The sequence below is a fragment of the Amyelois transitella genome, chromosome 13 (genome assembly GCF_032362555.1).
Source record: "Amyelois transitella isolate CPQ chromosome 13, ilAmyTran1.1, whole genome shotgun sequence".
Lineage (NCBI taxonomy): Eukaryota > Metazoa > Arthropoda > Insecta > Lepidoptera > Pyralidae > Amyelois > Amyelois transitella.
Window position 1 is genome coordinate 4,789,129 of NC_083516.1, and position 21,374 is coordinate 4,810,502.

The window sequence follows — 21,374 nt, forward strand, 5'->3', positions numbered from 1 at the left end:
TAGTATTCATCGAGCAACTTTGTAAATTACGTTTTAAATCTTTATTTAAAATTCAGTAAATTAGAAATTGACTTTAAATTGAATAATTGCTTACTTTTTTTTCACCTTACCTACGGAATTGACTAAGTACCCATTGCGTCCTTGTAAAAACTGTTTCACATAAAATAAATTATTAACTTCAGTTTGCCTGATTTCAAGATTTTAGTCTCAATTTAATTTGTTTGTAGATAATCCCTATTTGTTTTTTAAGTAATTATACCAAGTTATTTTGTGTAGTGTATGTGCAACTTACCAAACCTTGTACTCAAATATATTTTGTGTCATTTCAGATCGACGACCCTATCCACGTAATATCAATGCCAGATGACGAGAGCATGCAGCAGAAGCCGCCAGACTACGACACGGTGGCCGGCGCGCCGCCTACTTATGACGACGCCATCAAGCTGAACCCTGCGCGGCTGCTGCCTGCCACCAGCAGCGCGCGCCACGACCTCGTGCCGCTGCCCATCCCCGGCCAGCTCGACGACGGCGCCCCCACCATTCCGCACACGCAACACACCGCCATCGCCCCCGTCCATAGGTCGCAAGTCCCCAAGACACCGCCGCCGCCCTACAACCCCACACATGCCATCAGATGAAAGCTCGGCTGGCACACTGTGTTACTTTAAATCGACTGCTGTTTCATGTGATGAATCTAGTTTGTAATCGGACTAAATACTAATGTACGGATCCACGTTACATTTGTACATGTTATACATATCCACGCATGAAACGATTGATTTTATTTAATTTTGTAGGATGGAGAGATAGAAGCGATTGTACTTATGTGATATTATGAAAGTTGTAATATTTAGTTACTTATTGTACCTAATTGTACATAAGAATTGAGTTTTTGTATAAAATTTTTCTACTAGTGTGTAAGGTTTATAAATCTCTTCCATTTGTTTGTTCCGGACACTTTTGCAGTTACAACATGTGAAAATAAATGTTAATATTACCTACACTATTTAGATCAATAGATATTTTCTCTAGTTACTGTAGAAGCACTGTGCCATTCTTATAACTTAGATGTATTTTCCTATCATTAAAGATCAGTAGTTATGAAATCTTCCGACCGGTCCACGAGTGTTCATCTCGTCGTAATAAGTAGATACCTAACGGTAACTGTTATAATAAATCTGGTACTATAACGTTTTATACCTACATAACTAATGTAAAGTGATAATTTTTACTTCAATGTGTAAGAACGCCGAAGGCGTTTAGCGAAAAAGTAAGATATTAGATATTGATTGTTGTAACAAGAATTCTGTAAAATTCCGTTTAATTTTTCGAGTCTAGTCTTCGATTAACAGCATCAAATTAATAACTGACATAATTAACTTCATCGGACATATGTATATTCGTACATATTTTGATTGCACAACTGGAATTTAATACATATAATACAATATAAAAGTACTATTGACCCGAACTTTGAGTTACCTAGGTGTAGATATTTTTATTTGAATAATAAAGTAGGAAAACTTTAACTGTCAGACTGGTGGTTGACTGCTTAAATTATTAAATTTACTAAAATTTTCCTGAGTTCCTTTCAAATTTATGTGCATTTTCACTTTCATATTGACAATACGTGCATGTTGACCGCAGTTGATTTGAAGAAGACGATTTGCAATTTACGACTATTACTGCGACACGTTTTGTGTGTTTTCGATGTTGTTTACTACACCTATATTTTTACCTCACTTTATCTTATATTTTTCGTTTTTTCACCAGTAACGTGTAGGTATGAATAGGAAGCGCCGCAATCCCATCAAATCCCATGAAGTTGGCCTAAATGAAAATTATAGTTGAATCAGGAAAGAAATACCTAAGAGCTTTGTCATAACTTAAATAATAATGGGACCAATACCTAGAATATTGTAATTATGTGTGCTTTTGCTATCTGATCATTTTTATTAAGCGTGCCTGCAAGTCTTTTATTTAGAATTTTACAATGCTGAAGTTGTGCATTTATTATTTGTACATTGTACAAACTAAAGGAAATTTAAAGTGTACATACAAAATAAATGTTGTTGAATACATAATATTGTTGTATTATTTTAATGTTCACTTTTAAATATAAAAACAGACTTTCCCGACGATTTCCCCAAGAAATTACCTCTATTATTACATACATATCTACATATTATCACGTCTTTTTTCTTTACGGAGTATACAGAGCCAACAGTCTTGCGAAGGCTGGAAAGTCACGTTCAGACCAGCTATATGGTGGCTTAATGATGGTTTGAGTTTCAAATAGTGACAAGGTTGCTAGCCTGTCATCTAAAAGTTGAATCCCAAATTTATTTGCCTTTTCCTTAGTCGCCTTTTGGAATATCCAAGGGAAAGAGATGGAGTGGTCCTATTCTTGATTGCCGGGAAATACACAACATATCTAAATTATTGTTTTGTTATAATCCACGGAGATGAAAACGTGGATAAAGCTATACCTTGTCCATTCTTTTATTTTGTGCTTGACATCTGCCTCTGAAGTGAAGTTCTACTGAAGTAAATGTTTTACGTTATGTGAAAATCACTACTTATATGTAAGTAGCATATACCTAATGTGATCAAAAAACATTCAGATAAATATGGTCAGCAATCAGTTTCGTATTTTTATGCATACAGTTTTATGTCATTATTTAACATGGCATACTTTTATTTATCATAATAATAGTTATGAAAAATATTAATTCGCATCAGTTTACGCATAACTATTTGATTCATAATGAAGGTATGAAAGCATAATCATACATGCATACATAAAATCACGCCTCTTTCCCGGAGGGGTAGGCAGAGGGCCATCAGGCACATTTCCACTTGCCACGATCTCTGCATCTTCCTTCGCTTCATCCATTGGTACCTACAGTTTGAAGCTCCGTTCGCTCCATTTTGTTTGGTCACAAGATATAGATAATTCTAACCTAGTGAGAATTGTTAAACTTTTTTATTTCGGGGGCCGTCATAACATAATAAAAGACCGCATGTAACTTAGTCCCTTTCGCGGTCGATGTTAGCGGAACATAGTGCGTAGAGGCCAGAAATTTTGTGCGGCAGGTTGGAACTTCCAAATTTATATTTATTATTTAAGTGGCAAGTGGAAAGAGGTAGTCTCTGCCTACCCCTCCGGGAAAGAGGCATGATTTTATGTATGTATGTATGTATTAAAATAACCGCGCTGAGTCGTATTTGATGCAACGCATCTCCTTCGCGATACACAAAGTAAAAGTACAGATAAAAAACTAGTATAAATGTTATGCGAAAAAAAGGAACCCTTGTAAAAGATACCTTCCATCCTCAATATTGCATAATATAAATATCCAAATTTTATGGAGAAAGGTTTTCTGGTTTTAACGTGAAAGACGTACGTATACAATTAATATAGCACAAAAAACCTTATTTTAGGATTCCCGTGCCAAATCTTCCCGCCAAACAGAAGCTATCTTGCGTTTAGAAATTGATTTATTTATTACCTACTGACAGAATACCATAGAAATTTAAATAGGTTGAGACGTTTTGTCGCGTGGCTAGTTTGCTCAAGTTAAGACTCGCGAGTTAGTCATGCAGTTTTATTATTAAGAGACGATGGATGAAGGTTGAGCCTCTTTCAAGCAACCTTTAGAGGATTGTCTATATATATATGAACTAAATTAAGGTGCTGCTCTCTCCATTTAAAAAATATTACAATCCGTGATAAGAAATATGCCATGTTGACTTTCGTGAATAGCCATAACTTAGCCGTTAAATGCCAATGTCAAATAAAGAAATTGATATTGACAGAATTAACTTGTAAACAAAAGGAAATAGCCTTCGAAGCTTTCAAATATATGTATGTACATCTTGTATTCGACATTGCATACTTATTGGATTTTATTAAAAACTACATAGATTCACCAACAAACTATACAAATGTGACGAATGTAATAAATTGATAACCTTAATTAACCATCATCTATGAAAACCATGCCAGTTGAACTAAACAGCCTCACAGAAGGATGGTTGGAGTTAGAAAGTGATCCGGGTCTTTTTACGTTACTGCTAGAAGACTTTGGAGTCAAAGGAGTGCAAGTTGAAGAGATTTACGATTTGCACAAACCTTTAGAAAGTCCCGTGTATGGTTTTATATTCCTATTTAGATGGATAGAAGAGAGGAGATCCCGTCGAAAGTTTGTAGAGCAAATAGAGAGCTTCGTTCGCGATGAAGAGACTATCAACAATATATTTTTCGCGCAACAAATGGTGCCAAATAGTTGTGCCACACATGCCTTGCTATCTATACTATTGAACTGTCCAAACTTACACCTTGGTGAAACTTTGAGCAGACTGAAGGTACAAGTTATTTGATAGACTCATAAAGTTTTTTTTTATTTTCAAGTTAGTTTGGGGCTAACTACACGGTATATGGAATGTTATTTTAAATGAATTAATTTATAAAAATACATAAGAATATTTTATTTATACTATTCAACCCGAATGATTATGACTTTACAGCACCACACCATGGGAATGAACCCAGAGAATAAAGGATGGGCTATTGGAAACACACCAGAATTAGCATGTGCTCATAACTCGCATGCCATTCCTCAGGCACGAAAGAAAACTGATAAAAATGCTGGAGTCTCCACTGGCCGCTTCACAGGTCATCTATACATACATGTTACATTTGCTCAAGTTTCTGAGTTTATTCTAGTAACGGCCTTTATGGCGCAGTGGTAATATGCTTGTCTATGACACTGGAGGTCCCGGGTTCAAATCCCGGTCAGGGCATGAAGAGAAATGAACTTTCTCTGATTGGTCTGGGTCTTGGATGTTTATCTATCTAAGTATTTATTATAAAATAAAGTATCTTTGAGTTAGTATCTCGTAACACAAGTTTCAAACCTATTTCGAGGCTAACTCAATCTGTGTAATTTGTCCTGTATATATTTATATTTATTTAAAACAAATATATACATACAATTATCCCTTTCAAGGTAAACAAAGCCAAACGGTTTCGCAACAGAAGGCCACATTCAGCTGTGGCTTAATGATAGAATTGAGATTTAAAAAGTGGCAGGTTTCTAACCCATTGCCTAAAAGAAGAATCCCAAGTTCATTAGCCTTTTCCTTGATTGACTTTACCAATCTGTACAGGAAGAGAAGCAGCTGGCACACACTAATGTTTTTCTTAGCTCCCAAACCAAAATTTGCCAAAATTGACCAAAATTTGCTTCCAGCAAACAAACAAATAAAAATATTCATTGGTATTAATTATTATCACAATCGTCTCTTCCCATAGCCGTATTACATCAAATGCAGGTTTCTTTAATGTTTACATTACTCTTTCAGGGGAAGCTTACCATTTCGTCAGTTTTGTTCCTATAAATGGTCATTTATTCGAATTAGATGGTCTTAAGCCATACCCCACTGACCATGGGCCTTGGGCCATTGACGAAGACTGGACAGACAAATTCAGAAGAGTTATGGCAGAAAGGTTAGGTCGAGATGCTGGTGAACAAGTACATGATATAAGGTACATAAACTGTTAAAAATGTTTGCTTGTGTCGCGGGACCACATGTCTCAGGTTCAATTCCTGGTAAGGTCATGAGAAAAACTTTGTCTTAATGACTTTTATCTTGGATAGATACAAATAAAGTTTTATTAATAGGAATACAGAAAAAAAGATTTAGAGTCTTTTTGTGATTACAGGTTTAATTTGATGGCTGTAGTTCCTGACAGAAGGATTGCTTTAACACAGAAGCTCAGTTCACTTGAACTTAATCAAAAGAGAGTGAAAGAAGCCATGTCTAAGATTGGGAAACATTTACGGCATCTATTAGCAAAAAGAGAATATGATGGTATATTTTTATTAACACTAACTATATTTTTAGAATGTTCTTTTTAAGTTTCACAAATCACTTATATATTTTTTGCCATATTGGCATAGTTCAATAAGTGAATTAATCATTACCATATTTTGCAGAACAAGGAGAACTTATTCAACCACTGAACCATAATTTAGGAGAAAACATGGTACAAATAAGTGAAGAGAATATGCTATCATCTTTGGAATCGGCCCAAGTTCAGATGTACGATTTGGATTACACTCAGCCGATCACCATTGAGATTGGGGCTACTGACCACCCACAGCAGGACAACAGCTTGCTTTTAGGTAGGAAAATACAAGATTCATTCAGACATATCATGTCTATCTTACAGGTTAGACAAGAAAGTTCAGTAAGAAATGTTTATTTATTTATTCTTTATTGTAACATTTAGATAGTATTTGAAGTATGCAGAGATCGTGGCAAGTGGAAAGAGGTAGTCTCTGCCTACCCCTCCGGGAAAGAGGCGTGATTTTATGTATGTATGTATGTATGTAACATTTACAATTCGTAAAGTACAATAAGCAGACTTATGGAATGTTAATAGCATTATCTAACAGTCTACATTGGGTTAAGCAGAGTTGATGTTATTAACAAATAGGTCTAGTTGTCAGAAATAAATTCCTTTATATTAATTTACCATTACCATTAATTACAATTACTATTAATGATGTATTGCATATGAAGTATTTTGAAACTTAAACAATTTAAAAGGACACGAATACAATTACTTTATTTTCTTTAAAGACAAACTATATTACTTCACAATATGTGAAGGATCAAGCTACTCACTATCTTGGTGAAAAATATGTATGTTTGATATTGAATGAAGCAATCAATTTTTTGGTGTGTTTGTAGTCTTATATTTTTATACTATTTATTTACAGCAAACCCAGTTGAACAAGGTGCCATCGTCAAGTTCTTCACACTAAACAGAGACAATGAAATAATAGGAGATGTAAGTTCTTGATTTTTTTCTCAAGAATGTTAGAGACTTCTTCTTTTTCTGCCTATATAAAAGCTGCTCTTTTATAGTAATTCCCAATATTCAGCTAACGGACAGCATACAGCAAGTGAAAAGTCATTCAAGGCTGTCGATTAAACTAACGACGATATGTTCTTGTGGTCCCTGATGGGAGGCAATCTGCGGGGCTAGCATGGCACCCGCGACGCTGTCTCTATTGCGCGATAAACTATGACTCTTTGGCTTTTGAGTGAATTAGTGCCACAATACAGCGGTCGAACACTGGCAGTATCCTAGGCACGTTGACTCTATGTGGCGCATTATACATTTTTTTTAAGATTTATTAAAACAGAAAAACACTTATCTCTTAAAATGTTTCAGATATACCCATCTTCCACAACAGCGATAGTAAGAAGTAACGAGTGTCCGATAGTGATGTGCTTCGAGTCGGCGGCCGAGCAGCCGTTCAAGCCACGCAAGCTATTGCTAACGCACGCGGAGCTGAATGCTCTCATGACTAGTATAGTGAGCGAGGTGCAAGCATGTCAGCAGGCTTTGAACGACGAAAACGATAAGAGGGATATGTATAAGGTGACTTGTTTTTGCCTTTTCAGTTCATTTTAATAAAAGAGTTTTATTTTTATTTTGTGTAAATACCTTACTAATAGGTTATACCCATTTTAGATATAATTTCTATTTATCTCTTAGGTATGCTTTTTTTTTGTTACTTCATTCATAAGTTGTGACAGCGCCTGTTAGTAATGCTTGCTGTTAAAGATTTGGGAAATTTCTTAAACCCTATTACTATTCAGTCTTGTAAATCTTACGTAATTTGTACGTAAATAACTGTTATCAGGTGGACGACTGCCGGCGCACGCACAACTACGACGAGTTCATCTGCACGTTCCTGTCGATGCTGGCGGAGCAGGGCGCGCTGGCCGAGCTGGTGGCCGCGCAGCTGGAGCGGGGCCGCGCGCCGCGCGTGCGCCGGCGCAGGCCGCGCCCCCGGCCGCGCGCCAGGCCGCGCCCGAGGCCGCGCGGCAGGAAGTGAATGGAAACGTTCAGAGGAGCGCGCGACAAAACTGAAATCGGAATTCGCTTACGCTTTGTATACTTTTTTGTAAATGCACTTCGTTCTAACATTAAATAGAACGCGTTACGAAACGTTAACAATTAATTTAATTGACAAGTTTTTTTCTCAGATTTAGTACATATTTATAAATTAGGTAAAATGTCATGTAACAATTTGTTGCTGATTTTTCTACATACATCGTTTTAGGAACGAAACTGCTTTACCTTGATACCTATTTAGTTATATTTAAACATTCACAACTGTTTAATCTCAACAATTTATAACGTATTGTATGTTATTTATTAAAAGTGATTGGATTTACTTACAAATGAAACTATTTCTTTTTTTTTTTTCAAAACACTGAAGCTATATTCGCAATCAAGTTTAATACTTTTCATCCAAAATTCCTATTACGAAAGATTAAACGAGGCCTAACCAAATAGCGTTATGAAGTTTATTTGAACATAAGGGATTGGACAAAGGACAGGGTAAAATTAAAATATATCAAGATTTTAAAAACGATTTTATTAGTATATTACGAACAGAGCCGTATTTACATGGTCGTCATATTGTTAAAGAAATGTAACAACAACAACATGATTATTGTTTGCTTAGGCACATACTTCATCCAACATGCTTACTTGACGGCTTATGGATTATGGACAATGCTGCACTAGTTGCGTCTCACAGAAGTACAAGTTTTTGATACATTTTAATAAAGCCTGCTTAAGTAACTGGGTAAGCAAGCAAGAATTTAAGACTACTACTTAATACAAAGTAGTAGAGACGTAACTAGTGGTACAATGCAAATCCATCATAAAAATCACGTTGTCCCATCTTAATATTAAACGATAAGCTTTCCAAAACACCGCCGTGATTGGCCACCGACTTCACCTACGATCTCAATAGACCTCTGTTTGAACAGTAATGCTTATTGCTAACAAACTATTTCCATGAAACCGATCCATTTTACGCAAACATCGTAGACAAACGCAGTTTAAGGCACATTTATCCGGTTCAAATTCAGCCAGAGATACATTCAGCATAGAAGCAGAGCCAAGGATAAAGCCAAATCCGATAGGATAAAGTGTGAAACATTAATTTACAACAGTACTTACAGATAAACATCGGTAAAAAGCAAAATATTAACAATATAATGTATTTCGTATCTCTATTTTACATCTGATGCTTCATTGACTAGTGTTATGAATTGCTCGCTGCACATACCATTCATTCTGTAGATACATAAGCACTATAAAAGAAAATAAAATTCTTTAAATATAAAATAAATTTGTGCTAAAATTTGTGGATCAATTCCGATTAATATGAGCGTGTTTCCATTAGTTTAGCAAGTGGCCTGCACTCAGGAGTTAAACAAATAAATAAAATAAAACTTTGAGCTTAAATTTCGCTGACGTCTGCTTCAGAAGAAATGCATTCCTAACATGCCTGTCAGGAATCATAACAACATTATTGTCAGAGAACAAGAACATGTAATATTTACAATAAGCATGCTATGACAGTGAGAAGTTATCGCTATAATATTTTATTAATAACGGATTTTATAGCATTTATATTTTACCAGGTAAAAGGTCTATCGCACAGACAAGGCAAGTGACTCGATGATTAATTGATAAAACATTACATATCACAGTCTAACAGAAATATTACATAAAAAAGAACTTACAATCACTACTTTATATGGCACTAACACTAAAACCAGAAACTAAAGTAACAATAGAGGCAGTGTTCACAGATACAGACTCGATATTGTATTTTATAAGTTACGCAGATAATAAAGCGAGTTCAACTTCCAAATCCTGTTACATTTCAATCACAATATAACTGAATATCTAAGTCTATGGGTATTCAACATTATACTCCCGCCCTAAAAAAAAGAAAATAATACTCGACACTAACAATTCATAAAATCATTACACGTAGGAGTTGGCAGTAGCACCAGTACGCCAGTACGCGTTCGGGTTCACAACCAAAACTTATTGCTATTATCACTACAAAGTCATTGCACTACTTTGGATGTCCGTAAAATTGTGAATTCGAAACGGAAGCATAAAATTAAACCTACGTCTGCGTGATTTGAGCGGAATATAGCAATATATGCACATGCATAAATAAAATCTATTGCACTGCAAGAATTCATTAAATTTAAACACTTAATTATTTGATCAAAATAATATCCTCAAAATTTGACTAACAAAAAAATCTACATCAAACCTTAGCACACTATCACTACAGCATACATTCATAGATAAGGAACAATATCATCAATCAATAATTATAATAGTAACAATGTACTGGGTGTAAGTGGCACCGTATCGCAAACCCACGACAACACTTATAATAATAAAACAATCGTCGGAAAATATTGGTAATTCTGGTAGGTGCTATTTTCAACACGCAATTAATTCATTTTACCCAATAATGTATCAAACATTATTAGTTTACGGCATAATTAAAAAAAATTGAAAATAACATGTTATAAAAAACAATTGGCATGATAATTTATTTAAACATCCGACACAAAATGATTCAAAATTTCACAAACAAATTTGCGCTACGATGCCTCACACTATAACATAAATCTCTTTCAATAACGTCAGCAGGATTTATGGATCCGAAAACTGGCCAATTTGATAGTAAACGTCTCAATACTACTGATAAAGTGTATAATGAGTCTCGATTGAAATACCTACGTAAAACGAGCCAATCGATTTATATGGTTATCGGGAATTGTTTTATGGCTGCCACTACGTTCCGTTTGGGTCGCGCCCATGGAGCATAAATCCTGTGACGTCACACAGAGGTTTAGTCCTTCCGACCCTCGTCTTTGAAGGAGCCTGGTCCTCAACTGTCCGCCGCCTGGGAACCTTCTCCTTCCTTCAGGCATAACTCGCTGAGTACCTCGGGGAGTGGTAAGTCTTTCAATTGCCTTTTTTCGATTTCCGCCTTGAACTGCTCAATGTCATGACGACTGGAAACACATTTTATGAGTTATGTAACAAAATTTCAAAATTCAAATTCAAAATTCAAAATTTTTATTCATTATTATAGGATATGATATATCGCTTAATAATTGTCGTATGGTTTAACAACATTGGTTGACGTCAAATAAATTACTTAAAAACTAAGTTTACTGCCGCTTCCAAGGCGTCAGTGCAGAAGAAGCGGTAACAAACTGCACTGCAGCATTTTCTTCAACAACGTCAACTTCACAATATTAAATAATACTTAGAATAGAATGTGGACGGGAGAATACATTGTTCAGATTTATATATTTATGAGATTTAATATTGAAAAAAGGAATATTATATATATATATATATATTATGGATTGCCAATTTTAAAAAGATTTATGTACAGAGTGTACTGAAATTTTGATTTAAGTTCAAATTAAACTACAATTAATTACGAGGTTCCTGTGCCAAGCTCGAGCCAGATGTTTTTATCATTAAGGTAATCATCAGTCCTATAATAAGCCTTCTCACAAAGTACTTTCTTTACATACTCTTTGAATTTTCGGTTGGGCATATCAAGAACAGACTCCGGCAACCTATTATAAAATCGTATACAGTTCCCCATAAATGATTTACTGACTTTGCTAAGCCTATGAAACGGCATGACTAATTTATGTTTATTACGTAAATTTCTATCAGTTGTGGCACTAACTTTTTGAAAAAAAGAGGTATTTTTCCTAACATACATTATAAGATCAAAAATGTACTGGGACGCTACTGTAGGTATGTTTATTTTCTTAAAGAGTTGTCTTAACAACAATACCAATCGCCTTGATCATATTAAAATTAAAAAGAGAAAAAGTGTGCGTTTCAAAGTGATATTGACTCTCATGGGATCAATATCCTATGTATAATTTTAATATGATCTACATCTCTGGGGTCCTGGTCCTGGGTCAAAAGACCGGGGTCCAGTCTTTCATCATAATGCTGGAGTACCCTAGGTATTTTTTTATACAAGGTGACTCAGCTCTAATCTCTGCAACCATACAGAGGTAGTTGGCTTATATCATGCTTACACCTGAATAGGCTTAGGTATAAACTTGGGATTCTTGTTTTAGGTGTTTGTCTAGCCACCTATCATTATTTTGAATCTCATTTATATCATTAAACCAAATAGCTGAACGTGAACAATCAGTCTTTTTAAGACTGTTGCCTCTCCCCCACATCTCCGGGTCTCTATCCCGCAAGGGATATAGACGTGATTATAGTGTTGTTATATACTTACCCTTTGGTAACATACCTACTCCATGGTGTAGTCATACTTACTCTATGTGATATCCACTTGGCTACAGTTGCTATGTACACATTGTTAATATATGATTAATAACGTGAAAATGTTTTATTTAACAAGCGTGTTACCTGATCTGAACAAAGAGGATGCCGTTGATGAGGTTGAGCATGTCAATGACGGAGGCCATGGCGGGCGGCTGGATGTGCAGCGGCGGCGGCGCGGGCGGCGCGTGCGGCGCGCGCCCGTACGCTTCGGCGAGCCGCTTCTGCAGCACCACGGCTTGCTGCGTCAGGTGGCGCAGGCACTCCGACGATTCGCGTGTCTTCTCGTGTTGTTCGCCCAGCTGATGGGATCAATGAAAAACTTTAGGATACGGATCAGCTAAACAAACTATACACATTGAAAATTTGCACAATTTCGGATAACGGCATAGTTTTCAGCAGTCGCATCATTATTTCAGCTAATGCGGATTTGGTTTGTAAGGTTCCTTCCTTCCCATAACGATTTGGCTTATAAGAGTAATTGCCATATCATGTTGTTGGAACCAAATAGACAAGACATAGGTCTCGCCGACATATGGCCCGCCACCACCGGCAACCAAGGCCCGCACAAAGCCACCGTTCCGTATTTGAAAGGTTATTGCTACATTTAAAACACAACTTACTAGCTGCTTGTAAATAGAGTACGTCTCCTTCTCGTGCTGCAACGCGGCTCTGAAGTCTCCCAAACAAGACAGAGTTCTCGCCAACAGATGGCGCGCCACCGCCGCCTTTAGTGAGCGCGGTCCGTGAGACGCCGCTGTCACTGATAACGCTTTCTCAGCGAAACGAAGAGAGAGTTCGAACTCGCCGACCGCGTGGAGAATAAGCGCGATGTTGCTCTGTAGTGAATAAATTAAGTGTTCATATGTCCATGTAGTATAGTTCTCAGTGTAGTTCTTCGATGAGTTTTAAACAATCGCCGGCAGATCTAATCTGACCCTCCTTTGGTCGGTTTTAATAAATACAGGGTCATGTTTTTTACAATGCTGGCGGATCCTCAAGATAAGTAAAAGCTTGTATGAAAATCGGCTCTTTAACTGAATGTGTAAACATAAATAATAAATAAATATATACGGGACAAATAACACAGATTAAGTTAGCCTCGAAGTAAGTTCGAGACTTGTGTTACGAGATACTAACTCAACGATACTATATTTTATAATAAATACTTATATAGATAAACATCCAAGACCCAGGCCAATCAGAAAAAGTTCTTTTCTCATCATGCCCTGACCGGGATTCGAACCCGGGACCTCCGGTATCACAGACAAGCGTACTACCGCTGCGCCACAGAGGCCGTCGAAAAAACATGATTCACAATGGGTACACACAAAATACATAGAAATAACTTTCACTGATCCCACTACTGGATACAAAGTGAACGTCAGGGTCAATGCTAGGAAGCACAAAAAAGACAAAAACAAAGTCGGATGTTAATACATGGACAGTATTAATAGGCGCATAAACAGATCACTAAGTTTTAAATTCCACCTACAAATCTAAGTAGAAATAAAAATAAAATATGAGGGAGGCACTTACATCTAACAGCGCCATCTCTGGGTGGTTCTCGCCGCAAACAAGCAACGCGAGGTACCGCGCGCGATACAGGAGTTTCAACGCCGTACTCACTTGACCGTTCGCAAAACAGTATAATGCGAGGTGGGACTGGAAATAAAGTATTTCTTTATCAGACTTGTGTTTTACTTATTACTACTTTAAATTAAAAAAAATGTTCAATGGAAGATAATTGTATAAAACTATATGATTATCTGTATATGTCGCACATTTTCGTTCACATTGTTCTAGTATAGGTATTTATTATGGCAAACAACTAAACCTTTTAAACAATTTAAGGGTGAATAATTAGGTTGAAATACTCACGTATTCAGTAATAGTATACGGATGATCAATGCCGTTGACCCTCTCGGACATCAGGACAGCTTTCTGCTGATAAGCCATGGCATCCCTATGTTCCCCGGTCACATAGCACAGTCGCGCCACCATGCGGAGACATTGAGCAATTTCTCCGTGCATAGCGCCGTATACATTGTTGAGAAGATTCAAAGCTTCGGCGATCATTTCGTGGCCTTCATTCACGGCACCAGCTTGAATTTTATTCTGGCCCGTTGTGTAGAAGTTGTAAGCGTCTGATGCCTGGAAGTTTTGAAATTTATCGTTTAATTAAAATCATTGGTAAATAAATGAACATAAATTTGCCCGCGCTGGGCCTCTAGCCCTAGAAGTGGCTTATTTAGACTTACCCTAGGATTGATATGTTTCACAACTGGGAAAATATTCATGATATCAGATCCAGTGAAAGTTGGCTTGCTCTTGTTGTCAAAATCGTATTCGCGTAACATTAGCTGCAAGCCCACTTTTAGAGCAAAGGACCTGCAATGAAAAGAATAAATTACAAATTGTTATGCATTTATTTAAAAATTAAACATCCAATTTCATGCGTAGCACAATAAATACCTGAGCAATGATATTTTCTGAAGACCATTTTTCTCTATAACAACATCCATGTTTTCAGCGTTAAGTTCATAACCCCAATATGCCTGAAATGATAGATAAAGAAAATGATAGATCGATAACCAATCGCTATCACTTCATAAGGTGGGTATCATAGAAAGTTGTTAAAATAATTAGATGGAGTTCCGATGATAGACCTTACAAACTTGTAGCATGTAACAGGCCGCATAGAAAAATGAAAAAAGGAACACACCTTGAGCTCTTGCCGTATCTGCGAAAACAGCGACTTGTGCGTCAAGTTCTGCCAGTCGGAGGGCGGCGGCGGCGCCGGCTGGTGGTGCCGCCGCGCGCGCCGCGAGCGGGCGCCGCGGCCCGAGCGCGCGCACACCGGCGCCTCGCCCGCGCCCGGCTGGATGCTGGCGCACGCGCCCAGCAGGCAGTTGAGGAAGTGGGCCACGGCCGCGCCGGTGCACATGGCCTCGCACCCCTAAACATACAAAACGTGCTTTCATCACAAACGAGACATAGACAGATCTTTTTATCACAATTTCGACCAACTTGTTTTCACTACTTGCTTCCGAAAACCAGGTATGGAGCAAGTGCAGACCAAGCGCAGAGGAATCAAATGTAAAATACACTATTACTTTTTTGTACCAATCACTTCTGAATGAATTTTCACTATAACCTATACCGTAGACAATCAGCTTGCACCTCATGAACCCCCACGACAAATAGCTACATACCTAATACTATTAGCAATTACTACAACTGCTATGTAGAGTTGTTTCAAGGGGCCACAGAACGACATTGCCCTAAAAATCTTAGCTCACACTCCATTGCTACATTTCTGAAAACAATGTATACAGACCTGTAGATACGCAGTGTGGATATGCTTAGCCGCTCGCAGCACTAGTTCGCCCACAGCGATGGCGTGAAGGTAGGCGAGGTGTGGATGAGGCTTCAATGCTGCCGCCACTCTGCCCAAGTATCGGATGTTGATACCGCGAGCGTGGAGTGCTTCAGTCAGCCCAGCGCCATCCATTGGGGTAGACGTGTGCTCGAGGCATTCGCGAACCTAAATAATATAAATAATACTTTAACAACATTTCAGTTATAAACTTAATAAACGTAACACCAAGTTCTTGTATTTGCACAGATTATTGTAAAACCGTAACTAACTCACAATATATTTATTTGGGAAACATACAATTGTATATTTCAATAACTTTGTAACAATATACACATAAATCAATAAAGTTTTCACTACAAAATAGTACATAGAAAACGTTAAACAGTCTTTTATAATTTAGCTTTTTATACATATATTGTTGTACATTAATTAAGTCTGATTGTTTTTTGTATGCTGAAAGAACTTACGCGATAATTTACTTACTTCACAATAAATATGTAAAACTGTAATGCAGAACTTACAAATGCGGGTATCTGGGTGGTAAGCAGGAAAGCTGCGGCTTCCTTCACCAGATGGCGTTGTTTGGCAAGTTGTTCCGGCGTGGCCGCGTGCTTGATGCCCGCAGAATAAACATCGGGGTTGAAGCGGACATCGAATTCAGACTCCTTGAGCGAAGCGACTGCACGAGCCGCGGCTGCTACTACAGCTCTTGAACGCTCACCCGCTGAAATTAAATAACACACATGAATTTACCAAGCAAACAGACTAAATAACTAACATTATAAATATATATCTCCTTGATTCAATGATAAACTGTTTCCAAATTATTCCAAAAATAAATATGCAAAGTTTATGGACAAATTACTGCTCCCATCCTATATGTTCCCAAAAACCGGCTTCTGTACGCGGGTAAAGCCAAGAACTGGACACCTTTTTTTTTAAAAACGACTCTTCTTAACTCAAAACACTGGAAACTGTAATAAAAATATAAAAAAAGAACTCACTATCGCTCTCTTGCTTATCCCCACTGCAGATCGAGTCTGTAATACTCTCAACAATCTTTTTGGCAACATCTGTATCGATTTCCGAATAATTTTCATTCAATAACAATTCATCATCTTTGGCTTTCTCCTCCTTCTCATCTTTATCATCAATTTTTATTTCTTCTTTTTTGGCACTTTCTTTCTCTTTCTTTTGTTTCTTGTCCTTTATCTCCTTTTCTTGACTTTTGTTGTCTCGCTTACTCTTCTCTGATTCAGGAGTAGGTTTCTTTTCAGTGTTTTCTTTGTTCGCTTCAATTGACTTTTGTTCAGTATCTTTCTGTCTCTTCGCACTTAACTGCTGTAAGTGGAACGCGGCATATCGGATAAACATAAAGTAACGAGCCCTGCAACAAAACAGATAAATATATTAAATTAAATAATTAATTTTGTGCGAGAAACATTAGGCGAGAAATTTTGTACTTACTCAACAAAACTATCAACTAATTCCTGTCTAAGGCAGCAGAGTTTGTGCTTATGTATAATAGGGAATCCCATCGATTTTATGTCCTCTCTCAATTCGTCGTCTTCCACTGAAAAATATCAAATAATAACTGGTTGTAAATAAAGAGTACATTTTTTTTTCTGTAATAGAACATCTTATATTCAACAACAAAAATTTTACATTTATGAATTTGTAACTATTGAATTAGTCCACAATGGATTAAGTCGTGATGTATGTATGTGTACTCACATTGCAAGAAGTTGACATCAGGCGGGAAAGTCCTCAACAGGTCGAGAATGTAATGGCGGCCATCGTTCCCTATGATTCCCTTGCATTCGACACTGGAGCATAGCTCTATCGTTTCGCCATTCGCACTGATTACAGAGTGGGGCATAATCTTCAGTTGCTGGCCGGCTTTGCTGAGCTGAAAAGTAAGAAAACATCAGTCAATATCGCTGAAAAAACTAAGCTATTGACAACGTCAAACAACTCAATAGGACAGGTTTCTCATCTAATATTTTTTTTTTTTTAATTTTCTTTTCCAATATTGTATCGAGGCTAACTCAACTATGTGAATTTGTTTCTATTTGTCAATGTTTAGAACTCTCTATGACGATGTTCTTTACGGTTAATTTTGGATTTTAATAAAGGCACATTCTCTGTGTGTAACAGAACATCAATATCCTACTACTATTATAAAGGCGAAAGTTTGTATGGATGTTTGTTACTCTTTCACGCAAAAACTACTGAACCGATTACCATGAAATTTGGTATGTAGGTAGCTGAAGACCCAGAATAACACATAGGCTACTTTTTATCCCAGAGTTCCCGCGGGATTGATAGGGTTTCCATGCGGACGAAGTCGCGGGCGGCCTCTAGTAAATTATAAACCAAATTCAGAAACATTATTTGTTAAGAAAAAATCGATAAAGTCAATAATATACATTATGAAGGATCCAGATGATATTCACGAAATAAAGATGAAACAACACAAATCGCAACTGTAATAAAGCCTAAAAATAATAGTATTTTTTATATAAAATTATGTTAGCTATGCCGATTTTAATTATGTTAGTTAGTGCCGTGTGGTTGCCGGCACCAATACAAAAAAGAATAGGACCACTCCATCTCTTTCCCATGGATGTCGTAAAAGGCGACTAAGGGATAGGCTTGCAAACTTGGGATTCTTTTTCAGGCGATAGGCTAGCAACCTGTCACTATTTGAATCTTAATTCTATCATTAAGCCAAATAGCTGAACGTGGCCATTCAGTCTTTTCAAGACTGTTGGCTCTGTCTACCCCGCAAGGGATATAGACGTGATCATATGTATGTATGTATGTATGTTAGCTACTTACCAACTCCATATATTTGGGATGCGAAAGCACCGTAGTTCCAAAGTCGATGCTGCCATAGACCACACTTTGCTCCTGCTCCTTCTCCAGGATCCCGGGGATGATGGACTGCGCCGTGACCCGGTACCCGCGGTAGTCCACCACCACCGTGCCCAGGGTGTGCAGACCCTGGGTGTCCACCGCGCTGTATACACGCACGCCTTGCAGGTCGTTACGCTACAAAAAAGACAAATTACATAAACCTAAGAGAACGAGAGAAAGTTATGAATGGGTATGAAGTGAAAGAAGAATGCAGGGTTCGTGGTTAGGGGTAAAGAATCACCGACAAGAGGAATCCCAAGTTTATAAACCTATCCCTTTGTCGACTTTAACGACATCCATGGGAAATATATGGACTTGTTCGACACACAAATCTCTATAAATGTTATGTTATGCTACATATATTACTGCAAAAAATAAATAAAAGAGCGATCGGAACGTTAGCTGACCAATAAACAGTGCAATCTATAATTCGGTTCAACGATCCCATTTTACAGGCGTCTATCGAGGTTAAGTATTTAGAGAGCAGACTGTCACGCTTACAAATGTATATTTCGCATATGCAATTTCAGCTCTTGTATCACTTGGATAAACCTGTAACAATATGAACACTCACGGGGGCCACAAACGCAGCAGCATCACCGCCGAGGTCCTTGTAATGGTCGCGTACGTCGAACCCGAGCGAAAAGAATATGTTGTTCCATATGAACATCTGCATCTTTGGCTCTTCCCCGGGATTGATCGCCATCACGTTGCCGTCCACGACCGCCATGGCGCCGCGGGTAGCCGCTGCTACGAAGTCGCTATGCACCTGAAATGAAATAATAATATTCGTATTAATGCATATTTATAAAATCGTCATTATTTCAGTCGCCTAAAGCTTACTTCCTAATAAACTGATTCCCAAAGACTGACCGGTTTGGACCGCTGTATCCCAGTCTTCTTACAAACCTTAGCATATCATCGGACCAGCTATTTCTACCTGTCGGAAGTGTGTTTTGTTTTTGAGTAGAGTATTGAATTACCTTGAAGATAGCTCGTTCTCTCAGCAAACGTTCCGGCAGTGTGGCGCGTGGTAGCTCGCGAGTGGTCTGCAGCTCCTCGTTCCAGTCGCGCGTCTGTCCTGGGATGTGCTCTTCGTAGCCCAACTTCGATGAAAACGCTGAAAAATATTGTTGTTCTCAGATAAGTGGCGTTTCTTGGAATTAGTGAATTCAGAAATATTTATAGCTTGCATGCATTGTCATAAGAAAATGGTAATTTTACTTCTTTAAGCGACCGTTAACTTTAAATATATAGATACGGGACAAACTACACAGACTGTTTCTCTTCTTCCATGCAGACTGTAAAATTCGATCAAAGAAAAGGCGTCTGAACTTGAGATTTTTATTTTAGGCAATGGACTATGTCCTGTCACTTTCTGAATCTGAATTCCATGATTTAGTTTTAAGTGAACAAGACAGTGGCCTTCGGGACTGTTGGCTTCATCTACCCCATAATGGATAAAGACGTTATGTGTATATAAAACCACTTACTGTCTTCGGCACGAATCGCATCCACAGTATGATCAAGCACCGGCGATGCCCACTGGTAAACTTGGTACGGTGTGGCGACTCTCTCGAACGGATGTTTTTGCATACGCTTCTTTTGTACCAGCGCGAAATTCCTCTTGAACGCCGGCGAAACTATACTGAGAAGCTCGATCAGAGAGTGGCAGAGCAGGGACGGATTTGATGGACGAGGGTTGAATACTTCTTCGGAAGACCTGTCAAAAGACAATTATTATACTAGAGTAAACAGCGTCTCCGCCCGCGTAATAGAAAAATGCAAATTACTATTGGGTCAACCATTTTTTTCTCTAAATATTTATGTGAACCTTTACATATCAATAGAAAAAATAAACTCTACTTTAAAGTAACACAATAGGTAGAATGCAAAACTGACTTAATTTCAATACCATAGTCATTTATTCAAAAGTTGAAGAATAACGGGGCGAGAATGCATAAATACCTCGGCCTCTCAGAATATATAGACTTAATATCATAATGCCTATGCTTCAAAGATAAAAATCATTCATTCTTTTATGATCTCTTAATAAACAACACCGATCAACTGGAATCGATGGAGAAAGATTGTGCGTTGAGATGCTGAGCTGATGAGTTCCAGTAACCACGATCCTCAGCAATGAGAGAGCGAAAAGAGGGGTAAAATTGCACATATTCTCCTGGAGCGTGGTCAGGCATGTAAAATCTGACAATTAATCAGAGCGAATTCCGCCAGAAATTCATTTATGTGGAAAAATTCACACAGTTACGAGAGCTACTAGAGCTAGCCGCAAAATAAATTCAGGTCTTATATTATGATGAGAAATACTAACTTAACGCTACTTGAGTCCCACGACATTTAAATCTACAGGTGTATTAAGTACTAACTAAACATACAGTTGCTTGAAATGTTAAAGATGCTTCGGTATAGTTTCCTAACCCCGGTGAGCATGCTACGCCACTGGAAACGAGGAAGATCGAAGAGCTTTGACCTATGTGGAACCGTGGGTCGATGCTGGTTAAACATGTGTGAACAGATATAATATATCGAGCACAAATCGTCGCATATCTATTATAAAGAAACTATCTAACTACTATCCAAATAACACTAACAGTTTCTTAATCTGGTGCGTACTGTGGGAAGTTCTACATAAATAGATATTTAACACAAAATAAGATTCTATTTTATTTTTTAAACCTGCTAGTTTTTTTAACAAAGCATAAACACAACATATCCTGCAAGCAGATAACCAGGTACAAGTTAGCGTTATATCAATGCCATTCAATGAATTTGCAAAACAATAATACTAAATTCTGTTTTTGG

The 21,374-nt window shown here is 37.6% G+C and overlaps 3 protein-coding genes across 8 annotated transcripts in view; 2 read left to right on the forward strand and 1 right to left on the reverse strand.

The window, feature by feature from the left end:
• Window positions 1–2,084, forward strand: part of LOC106139845 (uncharacterized) — a 54,769-nt gene extending 52,685 nt beyond the window's left edge. For all 6 annotated transcript variants that reach the window (XM_060947508.1, XM_060947511.1, XM_060947509.1 and 3 more), the window contains one exon: window positions 330–2,084. In XM_060947508.1, the coding sequence (XP_060803491.1) occupies window positions 330–638 (309 nt within the window). In that variant the 3' untranslated portion in view covers window positions 639–2,084. The remainder of the gene's footprint in view (window positions 1–329) is intronic.
• A 1,732-nt stretch (window positions 2,085–3,816) lies between these two features.
• LOC106139838 (ubiquitin carboxyl-terminal hydrolase calypso) lies at window positions 3,817–8,225 on the forward strand. Its single transcript, XM_060947235.1, has 8 exons — window positions 3,817–4,368; window positions 4,531–4,678; window positions 5,368–5,551; window positions 5,729–5,877; window positions 6,003–6,191; window positions 6,792–6,862; window positions 7,250–7,459; window positions 7,725–8,225. The coding sequence occupies exons 1-8, from the start codon at window positions 3,994–3,996 to the stop codon at window positions 7,917–7,919; spliced, it is 1,521 nt and encodes a 506-aa protein (XP_060803218.1). The 5' UTR covers window positions 3,817–3,993; the 3' UTR covers window positions 7,920–8,225.
• Window positions 8,226–8,446: 221 nt separating this feature from the next.
• Window positions 8,447–21,374, reverse strand: part of LOC106139847 (clustered mitochondria protein homolog) — a 32,356-nt gene continuing 19,428 nt past the window's right edge. Inside the window, exons 8-24 of the mRNA XM_060947398.1 lie at window positions 20,042–20,271; window positions 19,532–19,668; window positions 19,123–19,317; window positions 18,471–18,683; window positions 17,364–17,538; window positions 17,097–17,202; window positions 16,634–17,016; window positions 16,151–16,353; window positions 15,588–15,794; window positions 14,973–15,206; window positions 14,723–14,805; window positions 14,509–14,638; window positions 14,129–14,401; window positions 13,787–13,912; window positions 12,871–13,086; window positions 12,335–12,549; window positions 8,447–10,932 (exon numbers count right to left, since the gene is read on the reverse strand). Coding sequence (XP_060803381.1) covers window positions 10,806–10,932; window positions 12,335–12,549; window positions 12,871–13,086; window positions 13,787–13,912; window positions 14,129–14,401; window positions 14,509–14,638; window positions 14,723–14,805; window positions 14,973–15,206; window positions 15,588–15,794; window positions 16,151–16,353; window positions 16,634–17,016; window positions 17,097–17,202; window positions 17,364–17,538; window positions 18,471–18,683; window positions 19,123–19,317; window positions 19,532–19,668; window positions 20,042–20,271 — 3,253 coding nt within the window. The 3' untranslated portion in view covers window positions 8,447–10,805. The remainder of the gene's footprint in view (window positions 10,933–12,334; window positions 12,550–12,870; window positions 13,087–13,786; window positions 13,913–14,128; window positions 14,402–14,508; window positions 14,639–14,722; window positions 14,806–14,972; window positions 15,207–15,587; window positions 15,795–16,150; window positions 16,354–16,633; window positions 17,017–17,096; window positions 17,203–17,363; window positions 17,539–18,470; window positions 18,684–19,122; window positions 19,318–19,531; window positions 19,669–20,041; window positions 20,272–21,374) is intronic.